The sequence below is a fragment of the Chelon labrosus genome (genome assembly GCF_963514085.1).
Source record: "Chelon labrosus genome assembly, chromosome: 11".
NCBI classification, from domain to species: Eukaryota; Metazoa; Chordata; class Actinopteri; order Mugiliformes; family Mugilidae; genus Chelon; species Chelon labrosus.
In genome coordinates this window covers 727,886-746,370 of record NC_140344.1, presented here as the reverse complement: position 1 = coordinate 746,370, position 18,485 = coordinate 727,886, and the positions used below count along the sequence as shown (strand labels likewise).

The 18,485-nt window shown below is 40.9% G+C and overlaps 1 protein-coding gene across 3 annotated transcripts in view; it reads right to left on the bottom strand.

Annotated features, from left to right (window-relative positions):
• Positions 1-18,485, bottom strand: part of carmil2 (capping protein regulator and myosin 1 linker 2) — a 113,998-nt gene that overhangs the window by 76,115 nt on the left and 19,398 nt on the right. For all 3 annotated transcript variants that reach the window (XM_084555217.1, XM_084555216.1, XM_084555218.1), the window contains exons 14-22: positions 17,982-18,059; positions 17,748-17,821; positions 16,739-16,843; positions 14,486-14,555; positions 14,278-14,359; positions 12,209-12,305; positions 11,815-11,869; positions 11,328-11,500; positions 10,082-10,150 (exon numbers count right to left, since the gene is read on the bottom strand). In XM_084555217.1, coding sequence (XP_084411343.1) covers positions 10,082-10,150; positions 11,328-11,500; positions 11,815-11,869; positions 12,209-12,305; positions 14,278-14,359; positions 14,486-14,555; positions 16,739-16,843; positions 17,748-17,821; positions 17,982-18,059 — 803 coding nt within the window. The remainder of the gene's footprint in view (positions 1-10,081; positions 10,151-11,327; positions 11,501-11,814; positions 11,870-12,208; positions 12,306-14,277; positions 14,360-14,485; positions 14,556-16,738; positions 16,844-17,747; positions 17,822-17,981; positions 18,060-18,485) is intronic.

Genomic DNA, 18,485 nt, shown 5'->3' with positions numbered 1-18,485 from the left:
ATTCTTGATTTGTTTTAATGCAAGAATTAGACTTTTCAGTCTCATGGGGGGGGGGGGGGTGTTGAAGAAAAATAATGATGTGAACTGTCAATTGAATTAACACCATATACATATAAGGTTTTAATCATGTAACTAAACTATAGAATCAACACCATAAGATTAATCATGTAACAAAACTGTAGCAAGTAGGCAGCATACGGAGGACAGGACTGACTCTTGTCAGACCATATATGGAGAAATGAGTAATGCTAACTCAGCAGATAAGGGAAAGGACTGCCTCCAGCCAGATCATGCTGTGATCATGGTGTTTAAAAAAAAAAGAAAAAAAAAAGCTATCAGTAAGATGAGATGGAAACAACTGTGGCACCTGGAGAATGTAGATTGTGCTAGAAAGAAGACCACATATGGGATGAAGCAGACACCGGTATTTCCAAGAGAAATGGGCTGTGCCCAGCCCCTGTATGTTAATGAAGTACAAAGGCATAAAAATAGTTGTACAACACCACAAAATCAGTTAGACCTCGCACGGTATCCTGAACTGACTCTGATTTCTTTTTAAAAATAAACTCTGCTTGCATCAAACTCTGATTGTCTTCAGTGATTCTTTTTGAGTTCGAAGAGACTCCAGATACCAGTATATTCTAAGAACCTAGATTATATGTTGAATTAAAGAGGTATAGGCTACAGCCCTAACAGCCATGGCTTGATCAACAAGAAAAATTTTAAGCCTAACATTTGAAGAAGAGGGTGTGTATGCCTTCTGGACCCAAACTGGGAGCTGGTTCCACAGGTACCTCTCATTCTACTTTTTGAAACTGTAGGAAGTAAGCCTGCACTTTGAGATTGAAGTGATCTATTGGGATGATATAGTACCATTAGGTCTTTGGTATAGGATTTAGAGTAGGGGATCCTGTTGTCCTCTCTATCTCTCACCCTCTCTGGAAAGTAAACGGACCAACCTTTACACCTTAGCCATAAAGGTGCCATGTCCAGATGCCCCCCCCCCCCCCCCCCCCCTCCAAGGGAGCCTTAAGAGACACTCTGTGTCGGTAGGCTCACCATGACCTGGAACTCCAATAAACTTGGACCACTTCAGCAAACTTGGAAATAGACTTGGATAGTTTTTTTCTTCAACATACGTCATCTTGTAATGTGGAATGTTGCTGCATAGGCACGAACATTGTGAACGAGCCATGATGAGTGATGGAATGATTAAATTAAGTAATATAAAGTAGAGTAAGAAGATCAGGTAATAAGATATCCTTAGACAAAGAACTGTAGACGTTCCCTTCTCTTTCCGCGCAAAGAATTTGGAAACCCGATCCAAAACACGCCCTGCATAATCAACACATAAAACCAGAGGGACACGCTCTCCTCCGCACTTTTAACTTTTCCTTTACTTTTTCTTTTAGCTTCTTTTACTTTCAACTTTCTTTTATGTAGGCAGGTAAACAAGGGGAAGAGCACTTTTTACTTTGGACTATTTCGGGAATAAGATACCTATAATTTCACAAGAGTATTGGTGCGGTAGTTTTGCCTCCTCCCGCTAGGGGTGCTGTCCCTTTAAGGCAGGTAAAATGTGAAGCGCACGAATATGTGAGTGCTACAAGTTATCAGAAGTGAGGGAAAGGCAGTAGCGGAGGGACACAGACTGCTCAGGTGTGTTATTTTGTTCTTCTTTTGATTTAATGGATCAATAAGAATATAATAATACTAGTAATGGTTAGTAGGAGAGTGTGATTATGCTAGTTAAGTTCAGCAGACCAATGATGGCTTTGCATTATCGCAAACTCTCCACCTGAGTGACACTGAACGGCAGGACAGCGTAAGTTGTGATGGAGTAAATTGATTAAAAAAAATCATCCCATTGTCCCGTTGGCTAATTCTGTTAATAAGCTGTGCTTATTCCATGTGATTTAGAGGGAGTTATAGCGCTATCCTGAGTTGTGGATGTGTGTATCCAAGCGTGCAGGCTGTACACGAGAGCGCGAGTAAGTTCATATTTTTCATTTAAGCATTTTGTGTTCCTACAAGAATGCTGGAAAAAAAAATGTGTTTATGATTGTTTACTTTTCGGTGAACTAAAGCACTTCACTGCTACGAAAAGTTATAAGCTATACTGTGTGATGAATATATTGAGTTTTTCTTCTGCATTTTTATTTTCTTTCTTTAGGTGCGAAGTAGGCTACTACTGTTGTCTATGTGTTCAGATTTAAAAGGGATTCTAAGTTGAACTGTAGGCAGGAGACATTGAGTTATAAAGGGATTTCTTTTATTTAGATGTGCTTGAAGAATCTACCCATGCCTTAGCTTTCCACACCACGGTGTGTGTTTTAAGTTACTCTTAATTTTCTTGCTAGCATTGCAGAGAGGGGTATCCATAGGAGACAATCTTGGTTTCTTGTTTTTTTTTTTATTATAAACATTTATTCTACTTGCTAAGGACGGGAAGTCTTACCATTTAACTTTCCATTATTATAACAAACTCCCAAAACTGTGAATCATTTAATGCTGTTCTCTGCTGAGTGCAGTCGGGGAATAAAAGACCCACGAAAAAGAAATTTGTCCTGTGTTCTGTCCCACATCGTGTAATTAGGCAACATTTAACTTCTTATTTTATCTTCTTCGTCTTCGTCTTCCTTTCTTCAGCTTATCCAGGTTGCGGGGGCAGCAGCTTCAGCAGGGAAGCCCAGACAGCCCTCTTCCCAGCCACTTCAGCCAGCTCCTCCGGAGGAATCCCCCAGACGTTCCCAGGCCAGACGAGAGATATAATCCCTCCATCGTGTCCTGGGTCGCCCCCAAGGTCTCCTTCCGGTGGGACATGCCCGAAACACCTCTCCCGGGAGGCATCCGGGGGGAATCCTTACCAGATGCCCTAGCCACCTCAACTGACTCCTCTCGACGTGGAGGAGCAGCTGTTACTCTGAGCTACTACTCTGAGCTCCTCCCATATGTCCGAGGTCCTTACCCTATCTCTAAGGCTGAGCCCGGCCACCCTGCGAAGGAAACTCATTTCGGCCGCTTGTATTCGCGATCTTATTCTTTCGGTCATTACCCAAAGTTCATGACCATAGGTGAGGATTGGAACGCAGATTGAATGGTAAATTGAGAGCTTCGCCTTTCGGCTTAGCTCTCTCTTCACCACGGCCGACTGATTAAGCATCTGCATCACTGCAGATGCCGCGCCGATCCGCCTGTTGATCTGTTGATCTCCCTCCTACCCTCACTCGTGAACAAGACCCCAAGATACTTGAACTCCTCCACTTGAGGCAGGACCTCCTCCCCGACCCGGAGTGGGCAATCCACCCTTTTCCGACTGATGACCATGGCCTCAGACTTGGAGGTGCTAATTTTCCTCCCAGCCGCTTCACACACAGTTGCGTACCGCCCCAGCAAGAGCTGGAGGTCGTTGTTCGATGAAGCTAAGAGGACCACGTCATCCACAAAAAGCAGTGACGAAATCCTCCGATCACCGAACCCAACACCCTCCCCCACCCGGCTGTGCCTAGAAATTCTGTCCATAAAGATTATGAACAGAACCGGTGACAAAGGGCAGCCCTGGTGGAGTCCAACCCTCACTGGGAACAGGTCCGACTTACTACCGGCTACACGGACCAAACTCGCATTCCTTTGGTACAGGGACTGAATGGCCCTTAGTAAGGGGCCATCCACCCTATACTCCCGGAGCCCCCCCCCCCACAGGATGCTTCTGGGGACACGGTCATAAGCCTTCTCCAGATCCACAAAACACATGAGGACTGGTTGGGCAAACTCCCATTTCCTCTCCAGCACCCTCATGAGGGTAAAGAGCTGGTCCATGGTTCCTCGTCCGGGACGAAAACCGCATTGTTCCTCCTCGATCTGAGGTTCAACAATCGACTGGACCCTCTTTTCCAGCACCCTGGCATAGACCTTGCCAGGGAGGTTGAGGAATGTGATCCCCCTATAGTTGGAACACACCCTCTGGTCCCCTTTTTTAAAGATGGGGACCACCACGCCGGTCTGCCACTCCAGAGGTACTGCTCCCGATGTCCACGCAATGTTGCAGAGGCGTGTCAACCAGGACAGCCCTACAACATCCACAGCCTTGAGATACCCAGGGCTGATCTTATCCGCTCCCGGAGCTCCGCCGCCGCGGAGTTGTTTCACTACCTCGGCGACTTCTGACCCAGAGATTGGACGATCCAACCCCAGGCCCTCTGGCTCTGTTTCCCCTATGGAATATGTGTTGGTGGGATTGAGAAGCTCCTCAAAGTATTCCTTCCACCGCCCGACGATATCCCCAGTTGACGTCAGCAGCTCACCACCCCCACTGAGAACAGTGTGAGCGTGTTGCCACCTACCCCCCCAAGGCGCCGGACGGTTTGCAAGAACCTCTTCGGAGCCGATCGATAGTCTTCTTCCATAGCCTCACCGAACTCCTCCCACGCCCAAGTTTTTGCCTCAGTGACTGCCCTCGCTGCGGACCGTCTAGCCATCCGGTACTGGTCAGCTGCTTCAGGAGACCCACAGACCTCTTCTTTTCTCGTCTGACCTTTTTCCCGATGCGAAATTTTTGTGGTAAACTTTAATTCTTAAGGTTTATTCATTTTTCTATTCTGCGCGCCAAAGTACTAATTAAGAAAATCAACCTCGTCTATAAGTTAGCCGGCGTAGTCAGCTGGGATATCAGAGCAAGACGCAATCTCTTTCACGGATCAAGAAACCAAGAGGCTGTTGCCATAGCAACGACGCAGAGAAGCCGTGACAATCCGGCTTCCTTCTTCGAATACAATGACATCGTAAAGTAGCAATCTGCCTTCGGCTGAACACCTACAACGCTCTCAAGCGAAGCTGGGTGTTGGAGTTGCAGACCCAGCAACAAGTACCTGTCTACCGGTCCCAGAGAGACCTGCATCGGCTTTGCCATTTCGTCACCACCTCGTCACGCCGAGCACGCCATCCTTTCACCGTTCCTGGCCTCTGCTGAGAAACCTCTACAAAAGTAGGCTCATTCGTTCCTTAAGATAAAGAGTTGGTGTCACTACATCGAAACTCCCTATTAACATATTTTATAGAAGCTTGATTAGATTAGGTATCAAATCCATTCCCGTTAGTTTAGGCCACAGGGTTTCCGCGGAGTCATAAAAAGTCTTCAAAAGTTTTAAATTTGATAATGCCAATTTAAGGCCTTAAAAGGTCTTAAATACGAGCATATTTTGCATTGTAGGTCTTAAATTACATTTGGTCAAGTCTGAAATCCTTACGTCCATTTACCGCTTCATTCGCATTTCGTTTAATGTGTCAGTGGCATTCATAGTTAGTTCCGTGTGTTCTGTGTAGTTCTTTATGAAGTATAAATATTAACAGTACACCAAAATTAAACTACAAATGAGACCTGGAAGTCGAATCCAGTGTTCAGCCCGGTTTGAAATGTGCTGCGGCACAAGGCATGGTACCTCCGTACATGAACCTCATTGTCAACTTGGGAAATGGGCAAAATGTAAGTTTAATGATTGCTGGCTTTGTAACGTGGAGTTGGAGAGAAGCTTAGCCACGTTTGCTAGTAGTATGCTTCAACATGACGTAGCAAGGCAGGAGACGAAGTGGAGGGATTTCCGCACAATACATTTATTAAACAGAACCACATAAAGCCAGGTCTCGCGGCATATTACAAAATATAATAACAGATAATAAAACGTTCGTGGCTTGTAGCCTTCACCGACTTTGAGGAAGCCAAAAAAAAAGAGACGGATGCAACAAGAGTGACACCTGCTGAACTAAGCAGTGAAAATAATGGAGGCGCTGCCATGTGGCGTAAACTGGTACTGCTCCGTGTAATACTCTGGCTGTTACAGCTTGAACGAAATGATTTCGTTGTTTGGCTGAACTGTGTGAACTGCAGACTCTACCGATTCTGCTGCTTCATCATCCTAAAGTGACATTGAACCCCCCCCACCCCCCGGCTGTTTCAGTGCTCGAAAATTGCACGCCTGGGGCATGATAAGGATCCGAGATATCTGCATAAGTGTGCAGTAAATTCTGATGGCCTGAAATCACCACTGGCTCTATTCATTTTTCCTCAGAGTTTTCCTGCCAATATGACAGTGTCAACAAAAAAAGTCACGTGAAGCCCGGGGCTCTGCAGTGGTCTACAGCATGTGTTTCAAAGCCATTTAATTCCATTGAAATGCATTACAAAACTATGCATGGCACATTGGATGTAGGAGGTTGGGACATGTCTCAATGCTTGTTAAATCTAGAGGGTAGTTGATAGTTGAATGACAATACATTTTGTTATTTTGAAAGTAATTCTGGATCTCTGATTTTCCTTATTTTTTTGTACAGCGAGTAGGTCTTAAATTTAACCTATAATGATCTTAAAAAGGTCTTAAAAAGTCTTAAATTTTACTTGCTCAAACCTTCAGAAACCCTGAAGCCATAATACATCTCTGTCTCTCAGCATCGCTCCGCAAACTAATTATTTCAGGTCTCATCTTATTCTATTTGATTACACACACATATGCATATATTCTATTGGTACCTCATTTATTCATAGTTGTCACTTCAATAAATAAATATTTATTCATACTTAAGAAGTTGTTTGTGACGTTGTTTAATGGCAGAGAATGAATGGTACAAATTTTGGAAAAGGATTCACTCCTTTAGATATAAAAATGATTTAATCGAAACTGATAATTGATTTTAATCATGTTCTTCCTACAAAAAAGGAAGTGGGTGCCCTAATGAGTCATTTAAAAGGTGTAACAAACCCTACACATTATATTCTGGATTTTAAAGGGAAGCAATGAAGAGCAGCTAAAACTGGAGTAATATGGTCTCTCTTGCTAATTCCTACCATGCTCTTACGGCAGCATTTTCAATTAATTGGAGAGCTATTTGGACAGGCGGACAGTAATGAATTACAGTAATCCAGCCTGGAAGATGTTCCTAGTTTTGACGATATTACGCAGGTGAAGGAAGGCAGTCCTGGTTACTTGCTTTATGTGTGAATTAAAGGACATATCCTTGTCAAATATAACACCAAGGTTTCTCACAGTAGTACTGGAGGCCAAGGTAATGCCATCCAGAGAAACTATATGATTAGATAGTGAATCTCTGAGGTGATTAGGGCCAGACAGTGACTTGATTTGTTTCATCTGGCTTTACGGATAAATATAGCTTGGTGTCATCTGCATCGCAATGGACGTTAATGCAGTATTTTGAAAAACAATTGCCTAAGGGAAGCATGTAATGTGTAAAAATTATTAGTGTTTGGACAGATCCCTGTGGAACTTCATAACTTACTTTTGAAGAATCATTGTTAACATGGACAAACAGGAATCTACCTGTTAAATACATTGCATCCAGAAAGTATTCACAGTGCTTCACTTTTTTTTCCCATTTCGTTATGTTACAGCCTTATCCCAAAATGGATTAAATTAATTTTTTCCACACAAATGCTATCCATTTTTATTGTGAAGAATAAGTTCAGATTAAAACCACTAAAACATTCTTCCTGCACATGTGCACAACAATGTCACTTCAGCGTCCTGTTGTCTGCGCAATAAAACACTTGCTAAACAGGATTCACGAGTCCAAGAACGGACTGTCAGTCTGTTTGGGGAGCCAAGGAAGTCCCACACGAGGCAATCGAAGTTGGGTCATCAGGGAAGGCAAAGATGAAAAAGATATATGGAAACAAGGCATGGAAAAGACAAGAGCAAACCGAAAATGCAAAGTGCTTTGAGTAACAATGGATAAAAAAGCAAATGAACATATTCTTTAGAATAGAATGGCAACTGGACTTTCTTTAGCTCCTTGAAGACATTTCATTTCGCCACTCATCCAAGCAGCTTCTAAAAGCTTTTTTGGGTACATGTTGACCTGGATGACTAAGAAGCTTCACAAGCTTCACAGGCATTCTTCTGCTTATTTCTCTGTATATTTCCATGTTTATTTATTGTTTAATTTATTACTGTTTATGTGTCTTTATTTTTTCATTTTATTTAATCGTCTTTATATTTAAACATTTCTCCTCATACACTCCTGTGACTCCATACTTTGGTTCCACCTTTCAGGATAGATTTCTAATAGCCATGGTAATTCTCTGACTTTTCATTTTGTGCTACCTACTGCTACCCTCAAAACATTACTATCATCATCAGATTAGCTTTGCACTTTGTGTTTAGCTACCTGTTAAACATCAGCCCCTACGAATATGTTGAAAATAAACTTAAACTAGATGATCGCAAGCGATCATAAAGGGGTCAATGCCGTGGTGCCATGCCATGCCCTGAGCGGGACGCAGAGGCATAAGTCACAATTACCGCCCCCTATAAACCGTATTGCACCATACTTGGTGAGCTTGTAAGGAGTCATCCACAGATTATTATTGTCAAATTTCAAGCAGGTGACTGTGGTGGTTTGTGAGATACAAACATGTAGTCGTTGTAGCGAACCCTAGAGCCCAAATTTCATGAAACTTGCCATGATTGTACGCAAACACAATGCACAATGAAAGTTGCTAAGTTTCATAAGGATTGGGTGAAAAGTTATAGGCCTTAAAGTCATATGAAATGTTTCTGTGTCACCTGTAGTGCCCCCTGTTGACGTAATGTCACACAACTTGATGGGTGTCTACACAATATGTTACAGATTGTGTATGCCAAATTTCATGAAGTTAGCTATTGCAGCTTTTGAGATATTGAAATGTTGCCTTTGTAGCGCCTCCTAGAGACCAAGGGTCACAAAAGTTGGGATGCTTGTACAAAGTCATATTATTATCAATGATCTGAATTTTGATTAAGTTTGGGTATATACTTCACAAAATATTAGCTTTGGAGTTATACTGTTGCACTCCATAAAAATTAGTCATCAATTTTGTAATCAATAACCCTGCTAAACTTATTTTGAGAACTTTTCATTATCTTTGTCCATAAATGATACATGCCAAGTTTGGTGAGAATTGGATGAACAGGTGAGGAGTAGGGACGTGCGATATTTTATCGTTTACGATATATCGTCAAAAACATTCCCCACGGTAAGAATATGTCATCCCGCTATAAAAACGATAAATTTCCATTGATGACGTATGTGCGCGACACGCTCGCAGCCCAGCACGTGTGGAATATTGACAAGGCGGAGCAGATATGCCGGGCAGCGAGGAGCTCTAGACGAGGCTCCACCTCCATTATCTGGAACGGGTTTGGTTTTAAAAGTCTAATACGAGCAGCAATTTACAATATGCAAGGTTTGCAAACAAATAGTGCATACAAAGGACAGTAACGCCACTAAAACACAGCTCAAGCCTGAATATGAAGAAAATGCGCAAGAAGCAGCGTCGACTTCATCCAAAGCCTCCGGTAAAAAAAAAAAAAAAAAAACTCAGACGAAACTTGCCAGTGCAATACAGTCAAAAGGATTAGGCTAAAATGGTGTTTATTTATCGTCATTTTTATCGTTACCGTGATAAATAGCAGAAATTATTGGGATAAATTTTTTAGTCCATATCGCCCATCTCTAGTGAGGAGGAGTTGATTTTGCTTTGAGGTGCAATTGTTTTTCAAAATGGCAGGAAAAAAATGGCGGAAATGGGCGTGGCCTAGTCCATTAGAACCATTGCTATCTAAGGAATGAGAGGGAAAAAAATGTGTTCCTAGGGCACACGGTTCTCGAGATATGAGGCAAAAATGTAAATTGGCTTATTATAGCGCCACCTAGCTGCAGGCATGTGTATTGACACCTTGGCAAAGTGACATGCTAGGACTTCTACCAAGTTACCAGGTTTGATGCCTTTCGCCCTTGCAGTTTGTCCTGGGCAGACACTTTAGCTACGCAGAAAAAGATAAATCATTATAATAATAATAAGAAGAAGAAAAATCGCAACAAAATCAATAGGGATCCTGCAACTTCGTTTGCATGGACCCCTAATAAACAAATGATAATAAGCAATCATTGGCAATTTTTTGGAAAAATTTGTGTTTTATTCTAAAACCGCGTTAGTCGATGAGAACACTTTTAAAGTAGATCATGATGTGTGTGTGTGTGTGTGTGTGTGTGTGTGTGTGTGTGTGTGTGTGTGTGTGTGTGTGTGTGAGACCTCTCTAAGGCATCTGCCACATCCTGGAAACCCCTGGCAGTTACGTTGTTTCTGTCCCATGCTAAAGTCCTTGAGAGAGAGCAAAAAAGCAAGAGAGCAAGACAGCAAGAGAGCAAGAGAGAGAGAGGTCAGTTCAAGGAAGGCCAGCTATAACAATGCAACAGATAAAGGGTGACGTTTGCACTAGGGACGTCCCGACTGGTATCGGGAGATCGGTATCAGGGCTGATCTCGGCATTTCTAAAGATTTATTTATTTTAGGTCTGCAATAAACCAAAAATGCATCCTCCTCTGCATTGGTTAGCGTAACTGCTGCCAAAATTGACAAGAATAACCAAATTCACATACAATACAGACTAGACATGCTGTATGGAATTACTTTACTCTAGAAAATGTCTCAGACAGAAATTTGTAAATCGTGCATTGTGGGAGTTGCGTCATTAGGAACATTTTTGTCCATTTGGGCAAAAATTTCCTCTTTAATTGGCCATCATTTTGGCTGTATTAGTGCATGTGGCACAATTTTTTGTAACAAAGTCTCTCTCTACGCAAAGTTTGAAATTAAAATCTAATAAGTCAACAGATCACTGTGAAAAAAAATGTACTACCATCTTAAGTCACTGAGGACAAAAATGTCCACGTCCAAAAAATTGCAATAAAAAGTTAACTGATTTTCTTTTTTTTTTCTGCATAAATCTCTTAAACCACGTTAGCACTTTACAAAACTACCAAAACTTCAATAATTTTGAGGATTTTAACCTTTTAAATGCCTGTTTGCTTACTTAAAGTCACTTTTGTTTTTTTAAGGAAAAAAAACACAAAAAAATTGTTATTTTCCTTAAAACAAATGTTGTGGAGGCTGGGGCATTTTATTTAAAAAAAAAAAGTCTTGGATATGACCAAGATGATCTAAAATATTAACTTGACTGCATTATTAGTTTTTGTGTAGCATTGGATTTAAAATTAACTACCCTCTTGTGACCTTAGCGGACAAAAATGTCCCATTGACTGCCACTGACAAGTGAGATAAGAAAAACCTTTATGAATCTCCATGGAGGAAATTGTGTTTATTTAAGATCGGTATCGGATCAGGGGACCAAAAAATTTAATCAGGACATCCCTAGTTGGCACTGTTCTATAATTCACAAAATATTATAAATTGAGATGGAAAATAATTTATTGTGCCTATAATTACTGTATGTCCAACACCCTGAATAGAGTGTATGTGTGTTTGTGTACATTTGTACCTCAGTTTGGTGTTGCTCATCAGGGCTTTGGCCAGCATTTTGGCTCCAGTGTCTCCAATGTTGTTTCCACTGATGTCCAGTTCAGCCAGAGACGCATGGCCACCCAGAGCACTCAGCAGGATGTGCATCCCTGTTTTCAGCTTGGAGTCACACACTGATAGAGATTGCAAGGGCTTAAAGAAAAAAGGAAAGAGAATAAGAAGCCATTTATGGCTACAAACACCCTTACTAGTCCAGATGCCCTTGTTTCATTGCTGATCTTGTTTTTTGAATATATTTATGTGCAACTGGATCATTCTGCATCCAACTATTGGGAAAACATTAATACTGAGAAAGTAATTAAATCATGCCCTGTATCTCCAGAGACTATACTAGAATAGTATAGTCTAGAATAGTATAGTCTCCAGAGATATATACTAGAACTGTACATGCATGATTAGCTGTAATAATGGGTAATTTGAATTATTTTAATTAAAGTCTCACTCACACACTCTTCATCCTGAATAAGTTGGGCGATACGATGAAGAACATCACTGAGAGCTCTGGTAGACAGAGAGCATTCATAACAAACCCAGACAAGCAAGAAACATGGCAGACAAGAAGGGAAGGAAATATGGAGTGAAGGAGGAAAGAAGAAAAGGGGAAACATATCAGAAACTTTTCATCAGAAATTAGGTCTGAAAAAATAATAAAATCCATAATGCTGATTATGAACATGCCATGTTAGCTTCGATGAGAACTGGACAGATATTTTCCAAAGAACAGGGTTGATTTGTCTTTACATGCCAGCTAAATCTAATATACTGGTAGCAAACAGTTAGAAATATATTAGTTTTTTTGCTCTTGCAGTTATAAAGTAAAAAGTTAAAAAGATCTCTGACCTGGACTTCATGGCAAAGTTTCTTCCTAGAGCAAGGTGCCGGATAGACTGACATCGACCAACTGACAAAACCAGTGTCACCATGTCAGTCTCAAAACCTACAGCCAGACACCAAAAAAAGAGGGAGCAACAAAGAGGGCTGAAATTATTATGTCAACATTACAAAAATGACAAAAGACAAAAATGGAAATGAGAAGTGAACATATGCAGCACAGCAAACTGTAACATCAGATAATGTGTAGTCTACTGCAATGAAGATCACACACCAAATATTTCCTACTGCTAACACACCAAAGTGGTTCCAGCAAATGCTATGTGTCTTGTCTGCACCTTACTGATATACATTTGACAGCAGATCAAGAAGGAGCAGTCACAATGAGCTGTTACATTTAGTTTATTTTTCTGTCCCCAATATTCTGCAACCTATACTATTATCTGGAATTTCTGTTACAACCAGTAACTAAGGGTGTTGTCAACCAGGACTGGGATGTTTTGAGACTTCAACTATTTTCATAAATGCTTTGGCTTCCTGATATATATAATTTACCTATATTCCAGTAACTTACTTTCTTTTCAACTTTCTAAGATAACTTTGTGACACAGTAAAGCGCTATATGACTTGACAGACAATTGTGCTATGACCTTAGTGAAAACATATTTCTGCAGGAATACAGCCCAATTGGGTCAGTTTCTGAAAACTGTGACTTGTTACATATAACTATTACTGGACTATAGTATATAATGTACAATATCTACTACAAACCCCCATTCAAATGAAGCTGGGATGTTGTGTAAAAAATAAAAACACACACAATGATTTGCAAATCTTTTCCAACCTGTACTCAATTGAATAAACTACAGAGACATGATATGTAATGTTCAAACTGATAAACTTTATTGTTTTTTTGCAAATATTCACTAATTTGGAATTTGATGCCTGCAACACATTCCAAAGACGCTGGAACAGGGGCAGAAAATGATTGGGAGAGTTGAGGATAGGCCGAGTTTCACCTCCTTGTGAACAACTGTATGAGCAAATGGTCCAACAGTATAAGAACAACGTTTCTCAGTGTATAATTACAAGGAATTTAGGGATTCCATCATCTACAGTCCATAATACTATCAAAACATTCTGAGAAATCTCTGCATGTAAGCAACAACAATGGAAACCAACACTGAATGCCAGTGACCTTTGACCCCTCAGGCTCTGCATTAAAAACAGATAATTATGTTGTCGAGGATATTACCAAGGTGGGCTCAGGAACACCTAAAGCCATATATCAACAACACCCAGAAATGCAGCTGGCTTCTCTGGGCCTGAGCTCATTTAAGATGGAATGACGGAAAGTGGAAAAGCATTCTGTGGTCTGATAAGTCCACATTTCAAATTGTGTGTGTTAGTGCCCATGGTCTGGGTAACATCTGTGAAGGCACCATTAATGCTGAAAGGTACACACAGGTTTTGGAGCAACATAAGGCTGCCATCCAAGCAACATCTTTCAGGGACATCCCTGCTTATTTCAGCAAGACAATGCCAACAGTACAACAGTATGGCTTTGTAGTAAAAGTGTACAGGTACTAGACTGGCCTGGCTGCAGTCCAGACCCGTCTCCCATTTAAAATGCGTGACGCATTGATTATGAAGTGCAGTATACGACAACACACACACCCCAGACTGTTGAGCAATTGAAGTCGTACATCAAGCAAGAATGGGAAAGAATTCCACCCAAAAAGCTTCAACATTTTGTGTCCTCAGTTCCCAAACACTCATTGAGTGTTGTTAAAAGGAAAGGTAATGTAACATTCCCCTGTCCCAGCTTCTTTTGAACGTGTAAAAACAAAGTTTATTAGTTTGAATAGTAAATATATTGGCTTTGTAGCGTATTCAAATGAATATAGGTTGGAAAAAAAAATGCAAATCATTGTATTCTGTTTTTATTCACGCTTTACACAATGTCCCAACTTCATTGGAATTGGGGTTTGTAAGTATGTATGTTGGGACAGGAAGTGAACCGTGCATATGGCATAATGGAATTTTATGTGTATGAACCTGAATGTGATTTTACATACTGTTGTCAGAGATATCCAGACTTCTGATAGCTGTGGCTTCAGAAATGTGTTCCTGTATCACCTGGGCCCCTGCTGAACGTAGCTGCAACCACACACGCAAATGCAACACACACACCAACAAAAATAGTTTAGCATGGCTTTTGCTATACATCATCATAACGGAAAACGTGTATTTTCTGTGTACTGTTAATCACACTGTGTACTGTACCTCACAGCTACTGAGGTCTAACTCCAGCCCAAAGAGACGAGTGTTTGTTGCCAGACCCTGTAGCAATAACCTTGAAAAACAAAACATATCAATGTCTTATCCAAGTCTACACATATGACTTAAGGAGTCTGCAGGAGAGGAGACTCCTTAAGATGCAGTGGAGGAAAGCTACAGATGAGGAGAAGAAAGGTATTGATTGTTTACAGGCAGATGTGAGGGAGCGGTTGGAAGAAGGGTGGAGAACATTAGGAAAAATAGGAAAAGGAAAGAGCGGGCTAGACTAGCATTTTATAAGTGTTAGAGAATAACAATAAGGACCCATTGAGGTTTGTGAAGTCGCTATTTAGCAAGGAAAAGAATGGTAGCCTCACTGTACCAAAAGTGAAGCTTGAAGAGTATTTGGAGGAGGTGCATAAAGATACGGACAGGTTTAGAAAGTTGGCACTGCCATCTGACATTCCACCTATTGGTGAAATAGGTAGCCAGTGTGATGACAGCCCACCAAGGTGGAAAGAGGTTCAACAAGTGGTAAGACGCGCAAGAGCCTCTTCAGCCCCGGGACCTAATGGGGTCCCCTACCGGCTGTATAAGAGTGCACCAGATATGCTGAGGTTCCTGCGGAAATTGATGAATTGACTATTTCAATTGTTAAAGGAAAGGTAGTAGATAAGAAGTTTGTTATAAATGATGAGGTGGTTCCCACAGTGCTGGAGAAGCCTTTGAAGAGTTTGGGAAGATGGTATGATGCAAGTCTCAGTGATAAGGCGCAGTTTGAAGGGTTGAGGCAGGAAATGATTCAAGGCATTTCAAGCATAGACCAGTCACAAGGTTTGAATTTATCCTCTGCTGCTCTGTGGGCCTACAAGCCAGCAGCATTTAGTTAGCTTATACTCCATAAGGTTTGAATTTATCCTCTGCTGCTCTGTGGGCCTACAAGCCAGCAGCATTTACTTAGTTCATTTAGATTTTAGGTTAATCTAGCCAGCAGCATTTAGTTATCTTATATTTCCCAGGTTTGAAGTATCCTCTGCTGCTCTGTGGGCCTACAAGCCAGCAGCACTTACTTAGTTCATGCATGCATACATAGACTGTAGGTTAATCGTCATGTCACATGACCGTAGGTTTGTTAGGGTTTCTCAGTTGGACAGGGCCTCTAAATGTGTTTTGCCTGGGATTTTGGCACAAGGGATTGTAACATCTAATCCTGTGTATTAATGAATACAGAAGAGCTGCTTTGGTATCTTTCATTCCATAAAGAGAATCATTCACAATTTATAGTACTGTGGTATGTAGTTGAGATCAAAGTGAAGGATGCATATGAAGGCGTTTGCATACACCTAGCTAAAACATTTGAACTAGGTTTTTCACATCACCATAGACATTTAATCTAGCAAACGTCCCCTGACTTATATCAGTTAGGATCACTATTTTAAAAGATGTGAAATATCAGAAAAGTAGAAGTGAGAAAGAAGAAAGATTTACTGTATTTATTTAATCACAAAATGTTTCAATTAACCTCTTGTAAGTTCTAAACTCATGATTCACTGGAATTGTGATAATATGTGAATAATATGTGAAATAATACATACATACACATTGCTGGAGTAATTACCTGTGTCATCCATAAAATAGATGTAATCGCTTTCCCAAAACTATAGTTTGTTAACATGAAATCTGTGGGGTGACTTAAGAGTACCCTTACCCTAAGAGTAAATAAACTTCTGACTTTACCTGTATTTACATAAGTCTCTTTTTTTTTTTTTAAAGAAAATGTTAAAACACACACTGCTGGCTTACATTAGCTACCACTTGCTACTATGCTGCTTTCTGTCTGATCTTAATAAGAACAGCAGACCTAATACATTTTATAGAGTTTGCTAAGTTTACAAACCTAATTATTCAGAGAGAGAAGTTCATAAATTTTGAATGCATCAGTGTCAGAGACTGGATTAGTGGCCAATAGTACCACTCTCACTCAATGTAAAAATGCAGAGGCTTTGTACAAATGGCCAAATGTGACTGGGTAGAAAACAAGGTATCCACCTACAGTCAGACGACTAATGTATTTAGATGAATCAATGTAATGCAATGCAAAGATAAGCAGCATCATGTTTAAAACAAAATCCCCAAAATATTTGATAGAGATAATAAATAATTAAACTAGAATTCCCATGGCCATGGGTTTATATTAAATTGCTATACATTTTATGTAGTTGATTATTATTTTAATTGTAGAATGTGAAGTCAACAAACCTGAGAGCTTGTGGAGGCAGTTTGGTTGCAGATAGGCCCACATATTTTAGCTCACAGCTCTGGCTGAAGAACACTTGAATGCTCTTGGTCACTTCTCGCACCTTTCTACACACACAGAAACAATCCCACCAAGTCAGCCATGTATATTTCTAGAACGAATCAAACGATCAGCATGTCAATTGAAGGAACAACAGGGATGGTGGGATTGTAGTACAAATACGGTGGGTGACACCCAGTGCCAGGACAAGCACCACAGTCCACAGAGACTCACCTTCTCATCTCAAAAGACAGTCAACAACCTGCGTCTACAACTGCTTGTCTAGTCCAACTCCTGCCACTATGTCTTCATCATGGAATTGACAGTGCACTAAGAGGATGGTATTGATACGGTGTATCATGGGAAGACGCTGAGGTGTGACAATTTAGTGGCCGAGGTAGAAGAGCAGGACTGGAAGATGAAAGTGTGACCTGTGAAGGTGGACTGCAGGGGTTTTGTAGCTAGTTCAACGGCAACACTGCTGAACAAAGTGGGCAGGTCAGGCCAAGTGGAAAGTAATTAATGCCACTTGCCACTGGCAACTTGATCAACTTGCCACACACCCAGGTCTGATCACCCTATGATGGGCATCTGCTGAGGGTGTCTTAAGATAAAAGACACACAGTGAGGCTGCGGTACACCCTATATGGGTGTCATGGCAAAACATAGACTAGTTTCTTTCTGACAGTCTGCGGGGGTTAGTGTCAAAGATTCAATGTATTTGTATAGCATGCACCAGCAGAAAATGACAAATGAGTCTTATCTGATTTATCCCCTTTTTCTTTTGAGTTCATACCTGCTTTAGAGAGATTTACAGTATGCAGAGTTAAATATAAACTGGTCAATAAAATGTTAAAACTTGAGTCATTTAATCAGTTAGTTAATCCCTGTGTCTTAAAAACGCAGAGTGGATGATAATTTCCACTGAAATCCATTTCAAAACAACTAACAAATGGAACCAACGCAGCTGACCTGTGGCTGAAAGGATTGCGGGCCAAGTTCAGGTGTATCAGTTTGTAACATCCAGCAGACAGGCTCACAAATAACTGTAAGAAAATGTTAGAATGAGTGTTAGGAACCAATGAAAAATGCAGAATTTAATTACAAAAGTAAAAACTGTTTCAGTGCAAAAAGAATGATCAAATGCCATTCCTCTTGGTGAAATCAACAAGACAGAAGAAAGAATTGCACAATTATCTCACTGACCGTGTCCAGAGGGCAGCTGGTATCACTAAGATCCAAATGAGACAGAGAGTTTGCACTGGACAGGAACTTGAAGAGATTCTGCAAGAAAAAACTTACCATAACTGGAATATATTATAGGTCAGGAGAATAATATTTATGTGTACGTTTACCTTGCGGTTGATTTTTATTGACATATTTATTGTTTTTGTGTTTTATTGAACACATTTTTAAATGCACTTCCATTCCTACTGTGAAGCTGACATAAGTTTTCAGATTTCCTGCACCTGTGTAAGTCTGCTTTTAGATATTGACAAGTTTAATGGCCAACCTGAGAGAATGGCTACTGGTGAACGCATGGGGGACAAGAGGTGCCACCCACAAGGGAAGAGAAACAGAATTAGCGACTGCAAGGCAGCAAGACACGGCAAGACCCAATGGGTAGGACGAGCAGGAGCAAATGCAAGCATCAGAGAGACAGCACCAGCCCTGGCGCTGTGATTGAAATTATTCACACGATCAATACAC